Source organism: Oryctolagus cuniculus, chromosome 17 (assembly GCF_051225735.1).
Source record: "Oryctolagus cuniculus isolate XC-2025 breed Fujian yellow rabbit chromosome 17, ASM5122573v1, whole genome shotgun sequence".
NCBI classification, from domain to species: Eukaryota; Metazoa; Chordata; class Mammalia; order Lagomorpha; family Leporidae; genus Oryctolagus; species Oryctolagus cuniculus.
Genome location: NC_142883.1, coordinates 22,608,541 through 22,631,563, shown reverse-complemented (window position 1 = coordinate 22,631,563; position 23,023 = coordinate 22,608,541). Strand labels below are relative to the sequence as shown.

Below are 23,023 nucleotides of genomic sequence, written 5' to 3'. Positions count from 1 at the left end.
ATACTCCGTGCCATCCCTGCAGCTCACCCAACAGTCAGCTCCTCTCTTCCTGGTGGGCGTGGCTGCAAGTCTTGAGAAAGCAAGGACCGACCAGGAGCCTGCTGTCCTGGAGCCTGGCTTTTGGATAGGGGGCATTGGAAAGTTGGGATTCTGATCCGAAGACCCTTTGACAACCCGATGATTCTTGCTTAGGACAAACTAACTGCTCAGGCCACCCCACCAGAATGGGGCGGTTTTCTGCTTCTGGGTGAGGGGAGTGGATGATGGGGGGAGGGGGAAGGCAGTATCTACTTTGTTACTCACTTTCCCAAGAAAAAGCCCACCCACCAGGTGGTGCAAAGGCCCAGCTGCCCTCTGTGCCCCAGCGCTCGCTCCCAAGGCTGAACGTAAACGCACGCTCGCTGGCACAGGTGTCTGTAGTGCCTCTTTATTGCCCATAGCTGACCCGGCCCAGGGCTGGGGGCGAGGGGGAGTAAATAAGATCTATGGTGCCATCTGACAGGTGCTGCCAGGCTGGGCCGGGCCTGGGCTCCGTTCCTGGAAAGGGGCGATGACCTCGTGTCCACAGCGAGCGTCCCTCTCCTGCTCTCAAGACCCCTCGAGCCTTTACTTCCTCCTTGTATCCAAAGGGGCAGAGCGGACGCCAGGAGCGCAGTCAGGGGAAAGGTGGGGGAGCTCCCAGTGGCTCCCAGAACCGCGGGTGCTCACAGGATGGTGCAGGGCGGCCGGCTGTTGGTGATCTTTTCTAGGGGTTCTCCGTTGCTGGCTCTCCGGATGGCCTCAATGAGCTAGCAGACAGAGATGTGAACAGGTGATGCAGTCGGTGGGCAAGGGTGACCCGCGGTCCCCCTGGCCCTAGGAATACTCACATCTTTCTCATAAGGAAAGCCCCCATTCTCTAGCTTGGAGAACACCAGCTGTCCATTGATCTCGATCTCAAAGGCCCCTGGTATGAAAGAAATGAAGGAGTGCTTTGCCGGGGACAGAGGTGTGGGAGAGCTTATACCAAAGTCCATCAGCCCCGTTAGTGACTCATGTAGCTCAAGTCCTCCCCAACCTTGGTCCACTCAGGAATCTTTAGCATTCAAAAAAGCGTCCCCTCCCCTCCAACCCTGCACCGTTTCAAGCCGAACCGGTTTTTCTCCGTAGTCCTTGTCTGCGACCCCCTCACCTACGGCAGGGGCCTCGTGTATGCACACCGCTGGGCAAAGCAGCCAGTGTCACAGCTATAAAATACAGCAGGGCTGGCATTTAAAGGAGGCTGACTCAGCAGGTGTTCTGCGGGCCTCACCTGTACCCCCCAGGCGCGACTCAATCTCGATGCCCGGATACTGCTCCTTCACGGCACTGGCCAGCTCCAGGTAGGTCGCCTCGAAGCCGCAGGGCTCACTGGGGAGAAGAGATGCCGAGTGCGCTGGGGCTCCGGGGGAGGGGCCTCCGGTAGACCCACCTTCGACCCGCCCAGGGTGGGGGGCGGAGGGGCCCCTTCGAGCCGGAGCCGCTCACCAGTACTCCACCACGATGCGAACCCCACTGCCCGGTTCCACCTCCCCGGGAGAGGGCGCTGCGGACGTCGGCCCCGGTTCCCCGCTCATCGCTGCCGGCTCCGCTCCGGCCGCCGCTTCCGCGTGTGACGCGACGCGGTGGGCACGTGACGGGGCGTGGCTGGGGGCGGGGCCGCGCGGTGCGTCTGGGCGCCCCCTGCAGGCCGCGGTCGCTGTTGGGCCCTAACCCTGCACCGCCGCGGGAGAGCTTGCGTCCTGGGCGAGGCTGGGCAGACAGGGCCCAGACCTTCGCTGATGGGCTCGCCCCTCACAGCTTCATGGCTTTCCTTAATCGAATGAACTATCGTAAACTGCAAAGAGCGTTCCAGTTTATAAAAGGCAGAGAAAGCGGTGGGGCAAGCTGCTTGGGCTGGGGGCGGCTGGTGGTGACAGTCTCCGTTTTTCACTCACAGGCTGATGGCACTTTTCCAGTCTTGTGTGACTGCTTTTCCCTGCACTGGAGGCCCTTAGACTGTGGGGGGGGAGGAGAGGGCTAACTCCTCAGGGTCGTCATTTGCATCCAGCTCCTGCACATCCGCTGTGCCTTGGCAGCTCCTCCCTAGAGAGCTGGGCATTAATCTCATTTTGCAATACTGGAAATAGAGGCTACTCAAGTCCTTAACTGTCTCCTGGCTTCCTGGATACCGCAGTAGTAGCCTACCTGGTCAGCCACGTGTGGTGCCCCTTTAACCCTTTACTTTATAAACAGTTCAATGATTTGCAGAGTTGTGCAAACACTGCCACAATCCAATTACAGAAGATTTCCATCAAACTGATAAGGTCCCGCCCACCTGTTTATATTCAGTTCTAGGCAACCACTGATTTGCTTCCTGTCTATAAATTTACCTTTTCTGGATGTTTCCTATAGATAGAATCATACAGTGTGGGTCTTTTGCTTCTGGCTTCTTTCGCTCAGTATCTTTTCTTTCTTTCTTTCTTTCTTTCTTTCTTTCTTTCTTTTTTTTTTTTTTTTGGCTCATCCGCTCATGTAGCATGTACAGTACTTTGTTCTTTTTTATTACTAAGTAGTATTCCAAAAAAAAAAAGATTTATTTGAAAGGCAGAGGCAGAGTGATGGGGATGGGGGCTGATATTGACTTTCCATCTGCTAGTTCATTTCTTTCTAAATGCCTGCACTTGCCAGGGCTAGGTCCAAAGGAAGCCGGGAGCCAGGGACTCCATCCAGGTATCTCACACGGATGGTAGGAACCCTGGGGCCGTCCTCTGCTGCCTCCCAGGCACATTAGCAGGAAGCTGGATTGGAAGCGGAGGTGGGGCTCAGTCCCAGGTACTGTGATGTGGAATGTGCGTACCTCAAGCAGTGACTTAACCCGCTGTGCTGCAACACCTGTGCCAGCCAGATAGCATCTTGTTCATTCACCGACTGATGGACGTCGGGTTTTCAGTTTCTACTTTGGATAATGTCGCTATAAGCAGTCATGTGGGTGTCTCTATGAATGTGTGTTTTCCTTTCTCCTGAGTGGATTCCTAGGAATAAATTGTTGTGTTTCACTTTTTAAAAAATTGCTGGGGCCTGCCTTGTGACATAGCTGCAATGCTGGCATTCCATATTGGGGTGCTGGTTCAAGTCCTGTCTGCTCCACTTCCAATTCAGTTCCCTGTTAATATGCCTGGGAAGGTAGCAGAAAATGGTCCAAGTGCTTGGACCCCTGCCACCCATATGGGAAACCTGGATGCAGATCCTGGCTCTTGGCTTCAGACAAGGCTCAGTCTGGACTGTCACCGCCGTTTGGGGAGTGAACAGGCAGATGGAAGATCTCTTTCTCTCTGTTTCTCCCTCTCTCTCTCTCTTTAGAAAATTTGTTTATTTGTTTGAAAGGCAAAGTTACAGAGAGAGAAAGAGAGACAGACAGAGATCTTCTGTCTGCTGATTCACTCCTCCGATGGCTGCAGCCACAAGGGCTGGGCCAGGCCAAAGCCAGGAGCCAGGACCTTCACCCAGGTCTCCCATGTGGGTGGCAGAGGCCCAAACACTTGGGCCATTTTCTGCTGCTTTTCCCAGGCCATAGCAGGGAGCTGGATCGGAGGGGAGCAGTTGGGACAGGAACCAGTGCCCACGTGGGATGCCTGAGAAGCAGGTGGTGGCTGCTGTGCCTCAATGCGTCTCATAAGTCTTTTTTTTTTTTTTTTTTTTTAAGATTTATCCACTTATTTGAAAGTCAGAGTTACAGAGAAGGAGAGGCAGAGAGAGGGAGAGGGGGGGGTCCCATCTGCTGGTTTACTCCCCAGATAGCCACAATGGCTGAGACTGGGCTAGGCTGGAGCCAGGAGATTCATCCAAGACTCCCACATGGATGCAAGGGCTCAAAGACTGGGGCCATCCTCCACTGCTTTCCCAGGCGCACCAGCAGGGAGCTGGATGGAAACAGGCCGGCGCCGCAGCTCACTAGGCTAATCCTCCTTCTTGTGGCACCGGCACACCAGGTTCTAGTCCCATTTGGGGTGCCGGATTCTGTCCCGGTTGCCCCTCTTCCAGGCCAGCTCTCTGCTGTGGCCCGGGAGTGCAGTGGAGGATGGCCCAAGTACTTGGGCCCTGCACCCCATGGGAGACCAGGAGAAGCACCTGGCTTCTGGCTTCAGATCAGTGCGGTGCGCCGGCCGCGGCAGCCATTGGAGGGTGAACCAACGGCAAAGGAAGACCTTTCTCTCTGTCTCTCTCTCTCACTGTCCACGCTGCCTGTCAAAAAAAAAAAAAAAAAAGGAAAATGGAGCAGCCAGGACTCCAACCCTATGGGATGCTGGCACTGCAGACAGCAGCTTAACGTGCTACACCACAGTGCCAGTCACAAAAATCTTTTTTGTTTTTTTTTTTAAAGAAATTGCCAAGCTGTTTTTCCCAGTAGCTCTTCCATTTTCCATTGCCACTAGTCATAGAGTATGTAAAGATTTGTTTCTCCATATCCTCACCAACACCGTGTCTTTTGATCACCACCACCCAGGTGTTGCTTGTCTCCTTATTATTTTTAAAGATTTTTATTTATTTATTTGACAGGTAGAATTACAGACAGTGAGAGAGAGAGACAGGGAGAAAGGAAAGGTCTTCATTCCATTGGTTCACTCCCCAAATGGCCGCTACGGCCGGAGCTACGCCAATCTGAAGCCAGGAGCCAGGTGCTTCTTCCTGGTCTCCCATGAGGGTGCAGTGGCCCAAGCACTTGGGCCATCCTCCACTGCCTTCCCGGGCCACAGCAGAGAGCTGGACTGGAAGAGGAGCAACCGGGACTAGAACCCGGAGCCCATATGGGATGCCAGTGCCACAGGCAGAGGATTAACCAAGTGAGTCACGGCACCGGCCCCATTGTCTCCTTATTATTGATATATAAGTTCTTTTATTCCTGACACAAAATCCCTAGTGAGTTGTATGATTTGAGGGCATTTTCTTTCAGTTTCTGGCTAGCATTCTTTTTCCCTAATGGTGCCTTTTGAAGTACAAATATTCTAATTTTGATAAAGTGGAATTTATCATATTTTTGTGCTTTTGCTCTTGTATTTAGGTTTCTTGCCTAATTCAAGGTCACAAAGATTCCTCCCATGATTTTTTCTAGAAGTTTTAGCTTTTACATGTCGGTGTGTTATGTGTCCTAAGTTAATTTTTATGTGTCATGCAAGGTAAGGGTCTAAATTCATCTTTTGGCATCTGAGTACCCCATCTTTTGAAAACACCATTCTTTTTCTATCAGATCATCTCAGCACCTTTGTCAAAAGTCAACTAGCCAGAAATGTAAGAGTTTGTATTTGGACTCTTGATGCTGTTCCCTTGATCTGTAACGATGATCCCTACCTTAGGATAGTTCAACTAATTTTTTGGCATCCTAATGGTTGCAAAGCAATAGGCATACAGTGGTGTTCGGTGGGTTTGGTGTGTTAGGTGTGTTAGGTGTGTTAGGTGGGTTAGGTGTGTTAGGTGTGTTAAATGCACTTACGATGGATTGATCTAAATGTAATTCCAGGGGCTGGCCTTGTTGCACAGTGAGTCAAACCACTGCTTGTAACACCAGCATCCCATATCAGATTGCTGGTTCAAATCCCAGCTACTCTGCTTCCAATCCAGCTACCTGCTAATGTGCCTGGGTCTCAAGTACTAGGGCCACTCTCACCCACGTGGGAGACCAGGATGGAGTTCCTGGCTTCTGGTTTCTACCTGGCCCAGACCTGATTGTTGTGGTCATTTGGGGAATGAACCAGTGGATGGAAGATCTCCATTTCTCAATATTTCTCTCTCTCACTCTGCCTTTTAAATTAAAAAGAACTTAATTTTTCTTAAATTTTTCTTTTCTTAAAAAGAAAAAGATGTAGGGGCTGGTACAACAGATTAGGCCACTGCTTGCGAGACCAATATCCCAGACAGCAGTGCCAGTTTGAGTCCCAGCTATTCCCATCCAGCTTCCTGCTAATGTGACTGGGAAGGCAACAGAAGAGGACCTGAGTACTTGGTCCCTGCTACTCATGTGGAAGACCGGAAGACCGGGATGGAGTTCCGGCTCCTGGCTGTGGCCTGGCCCAGCCCTGGCTGCTGTGACCATTTGAGGAGTGAACCAGCAGACAGGTGATCTGTCTCTCCCTCTTTCTCTGTTGCTCTGCTTTTCAAATAAATACATAAATATTTTAAAAGATCAAATTCCACTGTAAAACAAGAAGCATTTATTAATTTATTCTATTATTATTCCTTTTTAAAAAAAATTCAAATGCCATTTATACACAGTAAAAGTCACCCTCGGGGCTGGCACCATGGCATGGTGGGTTAAACTACTTCCTGCAATGCCGGTTGGAGTCCTGGCCACTCCATGGCCTGGGAAAGCATTAGAAGATGGCCCAAGTCCTTGGGCCCCTGCACCAGTGTGGGAGACCCAGAAGAAGCTCCTGGCTCCTGGCTTCAGACCTGCCCAGCTCCTCCAGCCATTTGGAGAGTAGAACAACAGATGGAAGGTCGCTCTCTGACTCTCCCTCTGCCTTTTTTTTTTTTTTTTTTTTTTTTTTTTTTTGACAGGCAGAGTGGATAGTGAGAGAGAGAGACAGAGAGAAAGGTCTTCCTTTTTGCCGTTGGTTCACCCTCCAATGGCTGCCACGGCTGGCACGCTGCGGCCGGTGCACTGTGCTGATCTGATGGCAGGAGCCAGGTGCTTCTCCTGGTCTCCCATGGGGTGCAGGGCCCAAGCACTTGGACCATCCTCCACTGCCTTTCCCGGGCCACAGCAGAGAGCTGGCCTGGAAGAGGGGCAACCGGGACAGAATCCGGCGCCCCAACCGGGACTAGAACCCGGTGTGCCGGCGCCTCAAGGCAGAGGATTAGCCTACTGAGCCACGGCGCCGGCCCCCTCTGCCTTTCAAAATCGACGTTTTGAGTGTTCCTCTCAGTGAGTCCTGCCACACCCAGTGCTGCACTGGTCACCATGACCAAGACCCAGTATGATCTGTTACTTCCCACGGGTCCCGGTGCTCCCTACTGCCAAGCCCTCTCCCCAGCCAGACATCTGCTTATAGTCCTTACAGTTCCAGCTCTGTCTGATGCCTCCTTAACACCCACAGTGATCTTTCCAAAATGCAAATGGGCCCACTCCTCTGTGCACACCGCCGTAGCCGCCGCCGCCACCACCACCACCACCACCACCACCACGGAAGCCCAGGACGACCCCAACTCCGCAGGGTCTGGCCTCAGCCCAGGACTCCTGCCAGTCTGGACGAACAGGCTAGATGGCTCTCTCTGCAGAACAGCTACCCCAGGGCTTGTCAATACCACACATTCCTGGGCCTCAGCGGAGACAGAGTCTGTAGCTGGGAAGGGCCCAGGGATCTGTGTTTTCCACAAGGAAAAAAAAAAAAAAAAACCCACTAATCTCTCCAAGGAGACGTGGAAGCAGGAGGTCCCGGGCCACTTTTCCCCACACCTTCCACACCTACCCAGGCACACCTGCATGGCCTCTTCTCTCCCTTCTCCTCCACCCCAGTTTCTGCCTCTGCAGAAGTCCCCTCCTGCCAAGGGCTCTGGCACTTATTCCTCAGTGTGGAAGGTGACCCTACTCCCCGCTCCCAGCCGCTTGTCCCTTCCCCTAGCTGCCCAGGCATTCATCTAGTAGAGTTGTCACCTGTCATTTCTTTAAAAAAAAAAAAAAAGACATTTATTTGAAAGCCAGTTTTATATATAAAGAGAAGGAGTGGCTTTCCATCCACTGGTTCACTCCCCAAATGGCTGCAATGGCTGTGGCTGGGTCAGGTCAAACCAGGAGCCTGGAACTCCATCCACGTCACCCGTGTAGATGGCAGGGACCCAAGCACATGGGGCATCTTCTGCTGCTTCTCCAGGCCCATCAACCGGGAGCTGGATTGGAAATGGAGCCCCTGGGACTTGAACCATTGCTCCTATGGGATGTTGGCATTGCAGGCTTCACCTGCTGAGCTGGTCCTATCTTATGTGTATGGTTCTTTGATAAGGGTGGTCTCCCTGAGTGGGCAGCATGAGGACAAGGGCGGGGCCTGTTTGTGCTGTTCCCCACAGCATCCCCAGCACCAAGCAGAGGGCTGACACCTGGGGCTCAACAGTTGAATTGGCTGCGGTGCCTTCCCGCACCAGGTGACCTTTGCCCCTCCCCCACCTCTTGGCTCCTCCAACCCCTCCCCTCCACTGGTTTTTCAAGGAAAACCAAAGTTGGGAGAAAGTTGAAGCCACAGCCACCCCTCCGTGCTCCCCCAGGGCAGGTCTCTTATCACCCCTAGGATTGTTTGTTTTTCCAACTGTCACCCTCATCAAGCTGGGAGGTGGCTGCCGCCTTTGATCTCTGCCTCTCGCCCCCCTCCTGCTACCCTTGTTTGCCGAGTGCCGAGGGAGAAGTCTAAAGCCCTGGCCCTCAGAGCAGTGCCTTGGGCAAGCCAGAATTCCTAGATGGTGGTGGCTGCTCCCACGGTGCAACCCTGCCTGGCCCCTTCGATTCAAAAGGCGGCAGCTGAGATGAGACCCTGGATTTTGCTCGGGAGGGAGAGCAGAGTCTGAGCGCCTCTGAGGAGTCAGGGCACAGCATAGGTGGCCAGACCGTGGCCGGAGGTCAGAGGCCAGGATAGGCTGCTGGACACTCCCCTGGCTGCCTCCCTCCTTCTCAGGGTGCCCTTTGTTCCAGAGGGTTGGTTCAGAGCTGGGGACGGGCTCCCTGCTTGGCCTACGGGGGCAGATTGGGCCCAGATTCACCTTTCTCTGCCAGCCCCCAAACCTTCCCTCCCAAGTGGTCGGGACTCTTGATCTCGGCTTTCCAGGCTGCTCTGTTTGCCAGGTTTCCCTGCCTCTCCCCAGGCACCTGTCGCTGGGCTAGGAAAGGGCGAAAACAATCCCAGCCCAGCCCTCAGAGAGCCCAGGAGTCTCCGCCCCCTCCCTGTGCTTCCTTCTCCCAAGCGCCTCCCCCAGGCCCCGCCCCCACCTGCCCAAGATAATTTTAGTTTCCTTGGGCCTGGAATCTGGACACACAGGGCTACCTCCTTCTCCCCCGACTTCTACGGCCAAAGTCGGGACATCTTCCTGCCACCCGCAGGGAATCGGGAGTGAATTTGAAATCCAGGGGCCCGAGGCTGAGCCAGACTTTGCACGCAGTGTCCTGCCACCCCTGCGGGGGCTCCTCCAGGTAAAGGGACCGCGATCTGGTCTCAGACGACCACTCGCTTCTACCCTCAGCCGCACCAGGGCCCAGGCTGTGCCCATCTTGTCCGAGCTGGCCAACTGCCCTCCTTGTCTGCTCGGTGATGTCAGGCCAGGGGCGGGGTGTGTGTGTTTGTGGGGGGGCGCTGGGTGGGGGGTGGGGACAGATAGTTAAGGGCCTGGCATCTCTCTCCCCCAACCAGTGGCCCCAGCCAGGTGTACCAGTGCCCTGGGTACAGTTAAGGACCAAAGCAGGTGCTTCATCCAGAGGTGGGCTGCACGGGCAGGTCTGGGGTAATTCTAGAAGATTCGGTCCCCTGCTGTGCCACTCAGACCACCTCACACTTTCTCTTTTCCTTCGGTTTCCCATCCTTGCCCCATTTCTGGTTCCTGTCCTCTTCCTCCTCCTCTCTCCGCACGCCCCCTCCCCCATACATGCACAGACCTGTTTGTGGGGATAGGAGGTCTGGGATTTTCTCCTCCAGCTTTCCCGCTGAAACCGGCCCCTCCCCATACACAGAGAAAGAGCTAGAATGGGGGGGGGGTCTGAATCCCGAGGGAGCTGCCCTCACGCCCTTGCTCAGCCCGATTCTGCCCCATCTGGGTCCCCCCCCAACGTATCTATTCAGCCAGTCGGACTAGGGGTGCCCCCACCATGGAGGGCGGTGCAGGAGAGGGACTCTGGTCACTGGGGCTCCTTCTCCATGTTGCAGTCCCTGCTTGGGACACAGCGCACTGCCTTTGCCTGGGCAGGTGGGGGGCAGGTGGGGGGCAGGCAGGCCCATGGTGCCCTCGGGCTGTCCGGTTGGGTGCCGAGGGGTCTGGGCGAGGTGGGAAGGGCAGGTGGTCTTGTCTGTTTGATGAGTCTGGGGAGAGACCCAGCCTCGGAGCCCGGTCTCCCTGGTAGAGTGGGGACAGAGCATGCACCTGTCTGCCCGGCTGCACCCTGGGCCCCCAGGACGGCCCTGGCTGGGCCTGGCGGGGTTCTGCCCGCCTTTCTCCCGCTGACATCCTGCTCTGTGGGGAGGGACCTCCTTGAGTGCACAATAATGATTAACTCCACCCGGGAGACTCTAGCATTCTTCCCAAATTAAACTTTAAAAGAGTGCCCCCCCAGTGGGTGTTTTTCCCGAGTGAGGGAGTGGGCGGGGCCTCAGGGGCCCTGGGTCCTCCCCTCAACTGCAGGTCACCTGGAGTCTCCCACCTCACCTGGTCTCTGGCCCTAGGAGCTCCCCCAAAGGTGAAGCTTCCCCCACCACATTCTGTAGCGGTGGGGGTGGGGCGGGGAGCACGGGCCCCCGCGGGGACCGCCCGCCACACCCCAGCCCCTCCCCCCGCCCTGGGAAGCTCGGACGGTGGCCTTGTTTTCTGTCCGCCCTAAACACCGGGCCCTGCCCCCTGCCCTTGGGGCCAGCCAGGTGGGGCAAGATTCAGGAAGTAAACAAGGAGGCGGCGAGGGTGGCAGGAGGGTGGTGCTGGCGCGGTTAGGGCAGGGAGGCAGCCCGGGAAGCGGTGGCCTGGAGCTGCCGGGTTGGGGAACCAGTTGGTCTGGGGGCTTTCTCCAGCGGCAGCTGGAGGGGGCAGCGCAGGCCTCCCAGCTGGCCTCTGCCTTCCCGCCCCTCCCCAGCCTCGGCCTCGGCCAGTCTGCCGGAGGCCCTGGACCCCTCCCACCTCAGTCCCCCGCCCCCAACACTGCTCTTGGGGATCCCTGCTGCTGCCCTCGGACTTCGCGGGGAGGCGCAGCCCGGCAGCCCCTCCCCCAGTCTTCCTGCAGCGAATTCCTGGGGTTTGCCCGAGGTTGGGGGGTGGGAGTGGGGCGCTGGTGTCTGGGGACGCTGGGTGGGGAGTGTGGCTCGCCCTTCCCGCCCCGCTCTCTCTGGGGTCCTTTGCTCTGTCCTCTCTGGTGTTGGGCCTTTCCATTCCTGCTGTCCTGAGGTCCCAAGGCTGGAGCCACCTCCTCTGAGCAGCCTTCCTGGGGTTTCCACGTGCAGACTGATGGGCTCCCTCTGTCCAGAGGGTGTGTTATGGGGACCCTCATCCCCCAGGCTGATGTGGACAAGTCCTCTGGACCAGGGACACCTAGCAACAGGACCAGGGCCAGACCCACGGTGTGGGGAGGGGGCAGCGGGGGCTGGGAGCCCAGCTTTCTTGGGCAGGGGCCCCCCAGCTGGGAAGTCAGCTCCATTCCAGATGACCTCGCAATCCAGGCCTGGCATTTCTTCTCCCCCTCCCGGGCCAGGTGGTGGCTTGGGACTGAGGATGGGCAGACTTCAGCTCCCACCTGGGCTGGAGGTGGGCCAGGGGTGGGGAGGAGAGGGTGACATCAGTCAGAGGCAGCTCCAGCCGGCATCCTCCTTCTCTTCCGTCCCGCCCCACCCTCCCCCGGTAGCACAGGGGAGAGGGGTGCAGCCTTGTTTGCGTTTCTCCTCAGCCAGGAAGTGCAGATGAGTCAAGTTGCGTGGAGAGTCCCAGGCAGTGCCATCCTGCCCCACCCTGGCTCACCTGCCCCCCAAATTCCCTTCTGCCCTCACTGAAGTGTCAGGTGCTCGCCCCACTCTGAGTGTGTGTGTGTGTGTGCGTGTGCACACACACACACCCGCGCATGTTGGCCAATCCCAGGTGCCCTAGCGGCCTCACCGCACCATCCAGGGTCTTCCCAGGTCTCAGCTCAGCCAAAGGGGTCTGCTTGGTTCCTGCAGAAGAGGGCAGCCCCGCCTCTGCCCGCGGTGGGCATCCTTGCCCTCTCTCACCTGGCCTTGCTTGCTTCCGCTCCAGGCGGTCTCTGGGGGTGCAAGACTCTGGCTTTGCCTGTGGGTGTCAGGTGCCCTCAGGCCACTGGGTGGAGAGGACAGGTGCAGAGGCCCCAGCACAGTGCTAGAGGGAGCCCATCAGTCTGCACGTGGAAACCCCGGGAAGGCTGCTCAGAGGAGGTGGCTCCAGCCTTGGGACCTCAGGACAGAGCCGGGTGGGGAAAGGGGCCTGGAGAAGGCATAGGGATTTGGGGGCTGCTGAGACCAGAGGCTGGGCCTCCCCCCCCCCCCCTCTGCCGAGCCTGTTCTGCCCTCCCCCCGCTCCTGTCCTGTGCATCACTCATCACTTGGGCAGGCGTTGCCACCACAGGCTCTGGCAGCCGGGTCTGGCAACAAAGGGCTGGAAAAACCCGGGGCAGAGCCCAGCGGAGTGAGTGCCCCCACGCTTACAGGTGCGGGAGGGGGTGGCGCTGTGCCCTGACACCAAGGGCCGAGCTGCGGACTGTCTGTGGGCCCTGGAGACTGTTGCTGCTGCCAGGCATATGGTGTGTGGGGGTCCCCCTTAGCTTGTCCCCGGCTTGACTTTGGGCCAGAGGAAGAGGCCTGGAACACCAGGTTCCGCCCCCTGCACCTGTCAGGGGGCGTGAGAATGCCTCCTTCTTGGCAACTCGGGGTCCTCTTGTAAAGTGGGGCTCACTCTGTCCGCCGAGGGCGCCAGAAAAACTCCAGTTGGAGGGCGAGCAGTGGGATGCGGTGTAGCCGCTAGGGCACCCCGACAGTCTCATGAGGCCAGGGCTCCGGTTCTCACGGTGGCAGAGCCCTGGCACCAGGGCACAGGAGCTGTTGCACTCAGTCCCCTCCCCTCCCCCAGCTGTCATGGAGCTGGATCTGTCTCCGCCTCAACTCAGCAGCTCTCCGGAAGACCTGTGCCCAGCGCCAGGTACCCCTCCTGGGACTCCCCCGCTGCCCGACGCCTCTCTGCCCGGGGAGGTGAAGAGGTCCCAGCCTCTGCCCATCCCGCCCAGCAGGTACGGTGGCGTGATGGGGCTGGGGGTTGGGGCGGGTCAGTACTAGGAAGTACGAAAGCTAGAGGTGAGCCCACCCCGCCCCCCTCTGCCCTCCCCACAGGAGACTCCGAGAGGAGGGGCTTCAAGCAAGCTCCCTGCCCTCCATCCCCAACCCCTTCCCGGAGCTCTGCAGTCCTCCCTCGCAGGCTCCCATCCTTGGGGGGTCCGCCAGCGCAAGGGGGCTGCTTCCTCGAGACACCAGCCACGTGAGTTGTCCCGGGAAGAGCAGGCAGGGAAATGGGGGTGCTGTGGGCCTGCTCGGTGGAAGGGGGCTCTTGGTCAGGGGTCCTTGAGGGTACAGCAGGTGGGGGAGGGGAATCACCCTCTGCCCCACCCCTCACGTCGTCTGTACTCCCTGGGGAGCAGGTGGTGAAGGTGTACAGTGAGGACGGGGCCTGCCGGTCGGTGGAGGTGGCGGCGGGTGCCACGGCCCGCCACGTGTGTGAGATGCTGGTGCATCGTGCCCACGCCCTGAATGACGAGAACTGGGGACTGGTGGAGTGTCACCCCCATCTAGCACTGGGTGAGCTGGGGTGCAGGGAGCGGTGAGGCGCACTTGGTGCGCTGCAGGGAGGGGGGGCGCGGTTCTTCTCCAACCACTGCTTTCTGCCCGTGTCCCCAGAGCGGGGTCTGGAGGACCACGAGTCCGTGGTGGAAGTGCAGGCCGCCTGGCCCGTGGGCGGAGACAGCCGCTTCGTCTTCCGGAAGCACTTCGCCAAGTACGAACTCTTCAAGAGCTCCCCGGTGAGTGAGTGTACAGGGGCTGGTGTGGGGGGGGGTCTTGGCCCCGGGGCACCCTGGCCCCCAGCCTCACTCCCTCCTGCCCTCAGCACTCGCTGTTCCCGGAGAAGATGGTCTCCAGCTGCGTGGATGCGCATGCAGGCGTCTCCCACGAAGACCTCATCCAGGTGGGGGCCCCGCCCTCCTCTGCCCCTGAGCCTGGCGCCTGGGAAGAGCCCAGGTGCAGCCCTGCGAGGCTGTGGACAAGCCGCCTCCCCTGCCCCAGCCTCAGGGCCGCCCTCTCTGGGATGGGGCATCAGACCCTGGGAGGGCGGCCTCTCACCCCCTCCCACTCTCCTGTGCCCGCAGAACTTCTTGAACGCCGGCAGCTTCCCCGAGATCCAGGGCTTCCTGCAGCTGCGGGGGTCGGGCCGCAAGCTCTGGAAACGCTTCTTCTGCTTCCTGCGCCGGTCTGGCCTCTACTACTCCACCAAGGGCACCTCCAAGGTGAGGTCCGGGGGACGCAATCCCACACCCCGCTGCCCCCTTCCCTGTTGGCACTCCTGTACCCTGAGACCCTCAGCCGCTCACCGGCCTCCTCCAGGCTGGCTGCCTGTTGTTCACCAGCCCCCTGCCCAGCTCGCCCCCTCCCCGGGAGGTAGCAGTAGAAAAGGCAGGTGACTTGAGTTTAGGGAAAGCGCTGTTTCTGTTTGCTGTGTGACCTTGGGTTCTTCCCTGCCCCTCTCTGGTCCTGAAATCGCCCTCATCTGGCTTAGGGGGCCGTGACAGGGAGATGGGGGTCTACCTGAACCAAATCCTGCTTACCTTGCCGAGCAGGATCCCAGGCACCTACAGTACGTGGCTGACGTGAACGAGTCCAACGTGTACGTGGTGACCCAGGGCCGCAAGCTCTACGGGATGCCCACAGACTTCGGCTTCTGTATCAAGGTGAAGACTCTGCCCTCCGAGGATGGGGGGACAGGAGGTACTCAGGCCCCAGGATTCCTGCCTGGGGCCCCGAGCTCCATCTCAGACACCCCCTTTTCACCCTGCCCTGCTGGAGACTCCTTGTGCTGGGGCCTGCTCTGTGGAGAGGCAGGGACGGACATTGTCCTGAAGGCAGGCGAGGGACCAGTGAGCTCCTCTTTCCGCAGCCCAACAAGCTTCGCAGTGGCCACAAGGGGCTCCGAATCTTCTGCAGTGAGGATGAGCAGAGCCGCACCTGCTGGCTGGCTGCCTTCCGCCTCTTCAAGGTGAGGCTATGGAGCGCGGGGGGGTCCCAAGCACGAGGCGTCCTGGCCCCCCCAGCACATCCCTGCTGTCTGACAAGCCCCTGGCTTCAGGCAGCTCCTGTCCAAGGCCAGAAAGAGCCCTCCCCTTGGGGTATCCTGAGCCCCAAGACCTCCTGACTCAGGCTCGCCCTCTCTCCGTCTCTCTCTCCCCGCCCCCACCCTCAGTATGGGGTGCAGCTATATAAGAATTACCAGCAGGCACAGTCTCGCCACCTGCGCCCGCCCTATCTGGGTTCCCCACCCTTGGTGAGTGTGCCTGGGGCACTGGGAGGGCGGACCCCCAGCCTTGAGTGTGTCTGGGGCACTGGGAGGGCAGACCCCCAGGCCCAGCCAGGCACTGTCTGACTCCTCCCCTTCCCGCCTCCAGAGGAGCGTGTCAGATAATACCCTGGTGGCCATGGACTTCTCTGGCCACGCCGGACGTGTCATCGAGAACCCTCGGGAAGCTCTGAGTGCCGCCCTGGAGGAGGCCCAGGCCTGGCGGGTGAGGGCCCTGCCCCCATCTGCGTACCTACAGGGGCCCTGCCTTCCATATGGGCTTCTGCAGAGTGGGAGGGGGGAGGCCCTACCCCCCACTCCTGACCCCCATGTCCCCCACTTCCACAGAAGAAGACCAATCACCGGCTCAGCCTGCCCACGCCGTGCTCCGGCACCAGCCTCAGTGCAGGTGGGGGATGGTGCGGGGTGCCCGGGGCTGGGGGCCGCTGCAGGCTGTCTGTGCCCTCCCCAGAGTGACTTCCCCTTTGCCTTCCTCCCTGCCCTCCGCCAGCCATCCACCGCACTCAGCCCTGGTTCCATGGGCGCATTTCCCGTGAGGAAAGCCAGCAGCTCATTGGGCAGCAGGGCCTGGTGGACGGGTAAGCGTGGGGCTGGGCGGGCAGCAGGTGCAGGACTGAGAGAGAGGCTGGGTCAAGGGCGCAGCCGGGTGTCCTGGGTAACTCTGCCCCCTCTTCCGGCAGCCTGTTCCTGGTCCGCGAGAGCCAGAGGAACCCTCAGGGCTTTGTCCTCTCCTTGTGCCACCTGCAGAAAGTCAAGCACTATCTCATCCTGCCGGTGAGTGGCCCCCGCCTTCCCCGAGATGCCCCGGTGCCTGCCAGGGAGACAGGGGAATCCTGGCACCTGGGCTCCTCCTCTGCCTCCCTTGGGGGGCCTCCCCGAGCCCCCGGCGTGCCTCCTTTTCCCCTGGACAAGAAATGGGGACCCGAGCCCTGGCCTAGGAGGGGCCTCCTCCAGCCCAGTGCCCTCCCTGAGCCCGTGCCCCCTGCCCCAGAGCGAGGAGGAGGGCTGCCTCTACTACAGCATGGACGATGGCCACACGCGCTTCACCGACCTGCTGCAGCTCGTGGAGTTCCACCAGCTGAACCGGGGCATCCTCCCGTGCCTGCTGCGCCACTGCTGCACCCGCGTGGCCCTCTGACCGCCGTGTGGACCCGGCATCAGTGCTCGGAGGCTCCCCGACTCCAGTGAGCTACTCTGCGCCGGTGCCTCCCCAGGCAGGGAATCCCCCCCCCCCCCCCGCCAGGCCACCGTCAACCTTTCTTCCCGAGGGGAGGCACTTGGTGGCGGCCCTCACAGAAGCCCTGGGGCACTGGTCTGGGCAGGGCCTTGTGGGGGAACGGGGCAGGCCAGGTGGTCGTTTGCCCCACACCTTGTACAGACTGAGAGGCCAGTTGATCTGCTCTGTTTTATACTAGTGACAATAAAGATTATTTTTTGATACACCTGTGAGTTCTGTCTGGCAAGCCCTGGCGTTCCGAAGGCGGAGCCCTTGCTGAACGCATCAGGTGAATGGCGGCCACATCCTGGCCAGTGTGGGTGTTTCTCGAAGGCAGGCAGGGGAGGCCTTGGTCATTTGAAAGTCTGTAATGCCCAGCATGTACTGGATGCCTAACAATTGCTAGTTGTTGTTGTTGCTTAAGATTTATTTATTTATTTGAAAAGCAGAGCTACAAAGAGAGGGAGGCATAGAAAGAGGTCTTCTAAACTTTGGTTCATTTCCCACATGGACACAACAGCCAGGGCTGGGCCAAGTGGAAATCAGGAACCAGGAACACCATCCGGGTCTCCCACATGGGTGGCAGGCACCCAAGCACTTGGGCCGTCTTCCCCCGTCTTCGCAGGCACATCAGCAGGGAGCTGGATCGGAAGTGGAGCAGCTGGGCCCCAACTGGTGCTTCGGTCTGGGACGCCGGTGTGGCAAGCAGCAGCTTCACTGGCTGCTCCACAATACCGGCTCCAGTAATTGCTAGCGAATGAATGCAGGGGCAACAAGGGACAGTCACCCAGGCAAGATCTGACAGGGCCTAAACCTGCAGAAGAAAGGCTGGAGACCGAGCTGAGCCCGATGCACCTTTGTCCTGGACCAGCTGATGGGAGCGCGACATTGTGTATCCCCCACCGTGACCAAGACCCCCAGCAGCTCCCATTACCTCCACAAGTCCTGTGCCACCTACTGCATGCCCCTCGGCCCCTCCCCAACCGCAGCTCTGCCTTTGTCCTTACAGTCCCAGCCCCTCCAGAAAGCTGTGGAAGCACTTGGCTCTCGGAGTCTGGCTTCCCTCTCCAATGCCTCCTTCAACATCCAGGGTGGTTTTCCAAAATCTGAATCTGCCCACTCTTCTGCGCTGCCCTAGAGCCCAGAACCAGCCTGCCGGGGCCAGCTCTGCCCACTGCTCAGCCAGTTTCTACGTTTGTCTCGGACTTAGGCTGAGTGCTCATGCAGTGAGACCTTTAGAATAAGGGCATCAGACGGCAGTGCCTGAACCTTCTATTTCAGCCGCAGGCAAACCCCCCTTCCAGACGTGTGAGCCCCAACTCAGACAAAAAATCAAAGCTTGGGGCTGGCGCTGTGGCACAGCAGGAAAAGCAGCTGCCTGCAGTGCCGGCATCCCATATGGGTGCTGGTTCAAATCCCGGCTGCTCTACTTCCGGTACAGCTCCTTGCTAATGTGCCTGAGAAAAGCAGCAGGAGATGGCCCAACTCCTTGGGCCCCTGCACTCATGTGGGAGACCTGGAAGAAGCTCCTGGCCTCAGACTGGCCCAGCGCTGGCCTTGTGGCCATTTGGGAATTTGGGAAGTGAACCAGCATATGGAAGATATCTCTCTCTCTCTCTGCCTCTTCCTTTGCCTCTCTGTAACTCTGCCTTTCAAATAAATAAATAAATCTTAAAAAAAAAAATCAGAGTTGAATCTGACCCCATGGATCCTACTCCTAGTTTACCCGAAGTATAAGGAACAGAGGGACATGAGGAATGACACGTGGGGGTGCAATGACCAAAAGCTAGAGTTGGCAGCCACGGGAGAACCCAGTGTCTTCTTCAACAATGATAAAATTATAAGAAAAGATGGGGAATCTCTAGATTTCAAGAAATTTATGCATATGTCAACTGGATATGATGCAGTGACCTTATTTGATTCAAATCCAAACTAACTGTAAAATACATTTTTGAGCAATGGAGGGTATTTGAAGGCTGAGGGGTATTTGATGCTATTAAAGGTATGATTAACTTTCTGAGATGTGGTCATGGTGTTATGGTTATGGTGTTGGAAGTCTTTAAGCAATTCATTCTGAAGTATTTATAAGGCAAAACGACACACGATACCTCAGCTTTGTTTTAGAAATAATCCAGTGGCTGGGACTGGCATTGTGGTGCCTGTGACACGGGCATCCCATATGAGCACTGGTTCAAGTCCTGGCTGCTCCACTTCCACTCCAGCTCCCTGCTAATGCACCTCGGAAAGCAGTGGAAGACGGCCCAAGTTGGGCCCCTGATATCCATGGGGGAGACTCAGGTGAAGATTCAGCCTCCTGGCTTTGACCTGGCCCAGCCCCAGCCATTGTGGCCATTTAGAAAGTGAACTGGGAGATGGGAGATCTCTCTGTGTCTTCCCCTCTCTCTGTCACTCTGCCTTTCAAATAAATAAATCTTTAAAATAATAATAATAATCCAATGGTGAAGAGAGAGGGTGTGATGTGGTTGTGGGTTGGCCGTGAGTTGATGCTGGCTGAAGTTAAGTGATAGGTACACAAGGATTTGATCATTCTCCCCCTGCTAATTTTGTACATCCTATTGTAGTTTCTTTTCCTTTTTCTTTCGTTTATTTATTTATTTATTTTTTAAGATTTATTTATTTGAAAGGCAAGAGTTGCAGAGAGAGAGGTTTCCATCCACTGGTTCACTCCCCAAATGGCTGCAACGACCAGGGCTAGGCCAATCGAAAGCCAGGAGCTTCTTTCAGGTCTCCTACATGGATGCAGGGGCCCAAGCACTTGGGCCACCTTCCTCTGCTTTCCCAGGCACATTAGCAGGGAGTTGGATTGGAAGTGGAGCAACCAGGACTTGAAGCAGCGCCCATATGGGATGCCGGCACTACAGGTGGCGGCTTTACCCGTGATGCTACAGCACCAGCCCCATCTTTTTCTTTTTCTTTTTCTTTTTTTTTTTTTTTTTTTTTTTTGACAGACAGAGTGGACAGTGAGAGAGAGAGAGAGACAGAGAGAAAGGTCTTCCTTTGCCGTTGGTTCACCCTCCAATGGCCGCCGCGGCCAGCGCGCTGCGGCCGGCGCACCCCGCTGATCCAATGGCAGGAGCCAGGAGCCAGGTGCTTTTCCTGGTCTCCCATGGGGTGCAGGGCCCAAGCACCTGGGCCATCCTCCACTGCACTCCCTGGCCACAGCAGAGAGCTGGCCTGGAAGAGGGGCAACCGGGACAGAATCCGGCGCCCCAACCGGGACTAGAACCCGGTGTGCCGGCGCCGCTAGGCGGAGGATTAGCCTAGTGAGCCGTGGCGCCGGCCCTTTTTCTTTTCTTAAATGGAGAAACTCCGCGCAGATCTTCGAGACTGGTTGGGTGCAAGGTGGAGGGAGTCCGTTGTGGAGGTGAGAAGGACTCCTCCATGGCCCCGGCGGCTGGCTGAAAGCTTGGCTCCCGCACTAGCAGGACGGTGGGAGGGCCAGGATTTCAGCCCAGGTCTGCTTCCCCCACCTGGTGGACTTCCAGGTGGCACTTTGAATCTACAGCTGGCACAACAGGGGCCTGTAGGGGCGTCCACCCCTTCTCTGCAGCGAGAGGGCTCTGGAAAAGGCCCGGCCACTGCCACAAGCCCCTGGGCCACTCAGTAGCCACTCGTGACCAAGGCACCCGCATGGTTGGCCAATCCGAGCCTGGGGGGCTTGGAGCCGGGTCTGGGAGACGGAGGGGTGCCGAGACGCCTGATCCACACTCTGGTGGAACTTAGCTGTGGCACGGGGGCGGGCCGGGTGGCAGATCTGTAGCAGGACTCAACAAGCATGTCTGCCGCCTGCTTGTGTCCCCAGGGGCCTGTCCTGCTGTTGCTGCTCCTCCGGCATCCAAGTGGCTGGTGCCAGCTGTGTGGCTGGCCACAGATGTCCAGGCCCCTACTGAGGTGTGGGTGCTGGGGCCAGGGCACAGGGGTCAGGAGAGACACATTTCAAGCATGTCCAGAGGGTTAGGCTGCCCCCCAAAATGTCCCCTCGCAGCCCCAGGCACTGGGCAGGGGACAAAGCCCTTCTATATCAGTCAACTACTGGGGAGCCATTTTATTAATGGAAAAATGAAGCTCCAAAAGCAAGTGACCCCTTGGGTGGGGAGTTTGGGGCTGGGTGGCCAGGGGGAGGGGGGAGATGCAGCCCTCTCTCCCGTGCCCTTTGTCCCCTGCCCTCCCTTCTCGGTGCTGGCTGGCCACTGTGAGGGAGCCTGGCCCCTGGGAGCGCTCAGTGGTGGGTGCACTTGGCCCTGAGCTGGAGGCTGGCGATTGGCGGCTGCTCATCCTTGGTGAGCAGCTGGGATTTCTGGTTTCCCGGAGGAGTGTCAGGGACAGGGGCCCCTCGGGGCCAGCTCCTGGGTGGACCTTGGGCAGGATTCTCCGGCTTGAGGATGCAAAAAGGGTGCCGATCTACCTCCAAAGAGATGGCAGTATGACTTCCAGCACGGAGGCTCGTGGTTCTGAGAAAGGGCTTCTCTGGTGAACAAGGCAGTGCCGGGCCCCCGGGTATCATCTTTTCAATGTTAATTTATTGGGTTCTTTTTTTTTTTTTTTTTGACAGGCAGAGTGGACAGTGGGAGAGAGAGACAGAGAGAAAGGTCTTCCTTTGCCGTTGGTTCACCCTCCAATGGCTGCTGCGGCTGGCGTGCTGCGGCCAGTGCACCATGCTGATCCAAAGGCAGGAGCCAGGTGCTTTTCCTGGTCTCCCATGGGGTGCAGGGCCCAAGCACTTGGGCCATCCTCCACTGCACTCCCTGGCCACAGCAGAGAGCTGGCCTGGAAAGAAGGGCAACCAGGACAGAATCCGGCACCCCAACCGGGACTAGAACCCGGTGTGCCGGCGCCGCTAGGTGGAGGATTAGCCTAGTGAGCCGCGGCGCCAGCTATTGGGTTCTATTGTAAAAAAAAAAAAATCACACATGCTTATTAAAGAACATTTCAGAAATCAGAAAAAGGCTTAAAAAAAAAAAAAGGACATTTCCCATAATCCTTCCACACTGAGGAGGATCCAGGTAGAGAGAGAGGGGGATATGGGCTTGTGCCCAGGGAGCTGGCCTTACGTGGCCAGCAGGGCCTCCAATGCTGGCATGGCCGGGGGAGCCTGGCCAGGACACACTGTGGCTCTTGACAGCAAGGCGGGCCTGTAGCATTTGTGTCCTGTGGAGGGCGCGGCCGCAGGCTGGCCTCCCTGCCTGCTCCAGTGTGAAAGCCTGGGGCTGTGATTCAACTTTCCACACTCTGAAATCAGGGTGGCATGAGCCCGGGCCCCCCTCCCTGGTGGAACAGCCAGACAAGGTGCTGGCCAGTGCGCGCTCTCTGCTCCCCAGACGTGCGGCAACCAGTTCACCAAGGGAAGGCTTCCTGAGGGTGCAATCCGAGGCCAGCACCCCCGCGGGGTTCCTTCCTCATGGCCCAGTGCCAAGCACCCTGAGGAGGGGTGGAGGAAGAAGGTCCGGACACAGGCAGGGGAGCCAAGGCCAGCCGGAAGGGCCCTGCCTTCCAAGTCATGCAGCCACGCAGTTTTCTTTCTCTTTTCTTTTCTTTCTCTCTCTCTCTTTCTTCCTCTCTTTTTCTTTCTTCTTTCTTTCTTTCTTTCTTCCTCTCTCTCTCTCTCTCTCTCTCTCTCTCTGAAAGGGTTTATTGGTGGGGAAACCCAACAGACTGGAGGGAAGGGGCAAAGAAGGAAAAGAAGGAGAAGGAGAGCTAAGAGAGAGAACGAGAGAGAGGGCAAGAGAGGGAGAGACCAAGAGACAGAGACATCGAGAGAGCCACGTGTTCAGGAACAGGCCCTCTTAAACCTGTGCTGGGGGCAGACAGGGAAGTAGGAGCAGGGAATCCCATTAGGGTGGGGGTGGAGCTGACATCGGTGGTTGGGCCATGGGGTCACCTGGCTTCCCGCCATCGCAGCCGGGGCTAGAGCCTAGGATGGTGTCCAGGGTGTAGATCGCACTATAGATAAGACTGCACCATTTTACTAACACCCCCCCTTTATTTTTTTTAATAAAGCGAGAGTTGTATGGGACTACATTAGCCCAAAAAGTCCAGCAGGGGTAGACGGACGATGCTCTGTCTTTAGAGCTACTTTCTGCTGACATGGGGCGATGTCAAGCCGCTGTCTCCTGGGTGGCGAGCCCAGCATATCCCTGTAGCAGCATTTGGTTGACCGCCTGGCTGGTGAAGGTCTTGGTTCGTTCCATTATCACCTCCTGTAAACACTCAGAATTTGGAAGGCTGGTGTGTGGATGGAGATCACGGAGCGTTCGGTGGTGTGGAAGGAGTTCTGGGTTGTGTTTGCGACTGGCAGAAATCCAGGACCCCAGAGCAGCTCAGAGATCCCCGAAGGGAGAGCCTGGATCCGAGTTACGGCACCAATGTGAGGCGGCCACAAAACACACCAAACACAGGAGTAAGGGGAAGGGTTTATTGGTAGGGAAACCCGACAGAATGGAGGGAAAGGGCAAAGAAGGAAAAGAGGGAGGAGAGGGTAAGAGAGAGATCTTTTTT

The 23,023-nt window shown here is 57.8% G+C and overlaps 2 protein-coding genes across 2 annotated transcripts; one reads left to right on the top strand and one right to left on the bottom strand.

The window, feature by feature from the left end:
* Positions 1-411: 411 nt before the first annotated feature.
* MIEN1 (migration and invasion enhancer 1) lies at positions 412-1,632 on the bottom strand. Its single transcript, XM_008271415.5, has 4 exons — positions 1,507-1,632; positions 1,292-1,389; positions 870-946; positions 412-788 (listed from the first exon to the last, which is right to left on the bottom strand). The coding sequence occupies exons 1-4, from the start codon at positions 1,593-1,595 to the stop codon at positions 705-707; spliced, it is 348 nt and encodes a 115-aa protein (XP_008269637.1). The 5' UTR covers positions 1,596-1,632; the 3' UTR covers positions 412-704.
* Positions 1,633-8,985: 7,353 nt separating this feature from the next.
* GRB7 (growth factor receptor bound protein 7) lies at positions 8,986-16,733 on the top strand. The gene is made up of 15 exons (XM_051825645.3): positions 8,986-9,169; positions 12,805-12,961; positions 13,062-13,206; positions 13,367-13,523; positions 13,623-13,744; positions 13,831-13,908; positions 14,090-14,227; positions 14,558-14,668; positions 14,875-14,973; positions 15,178-15,258; positions 15,380-15,496; positions 15,619-15,679; positions 15,782-15,869; positions 15,972-16,065; positions 16,283-16,733. Exons 2-15 carry the CDS (start codon positions 12,810-12,812, stop codon positions 16,427-16,429), a joined length of 1,590 nt encoding a protein of 529 aa, XP_051681605.3. The 5' UTR covers positions 8,986-9,169; positions 12,805-12,809; the 3' UTR covers positions 16,430-16,733.
* Positions 16,734-23,023: the final 6,290 nt, after the last annotated feature.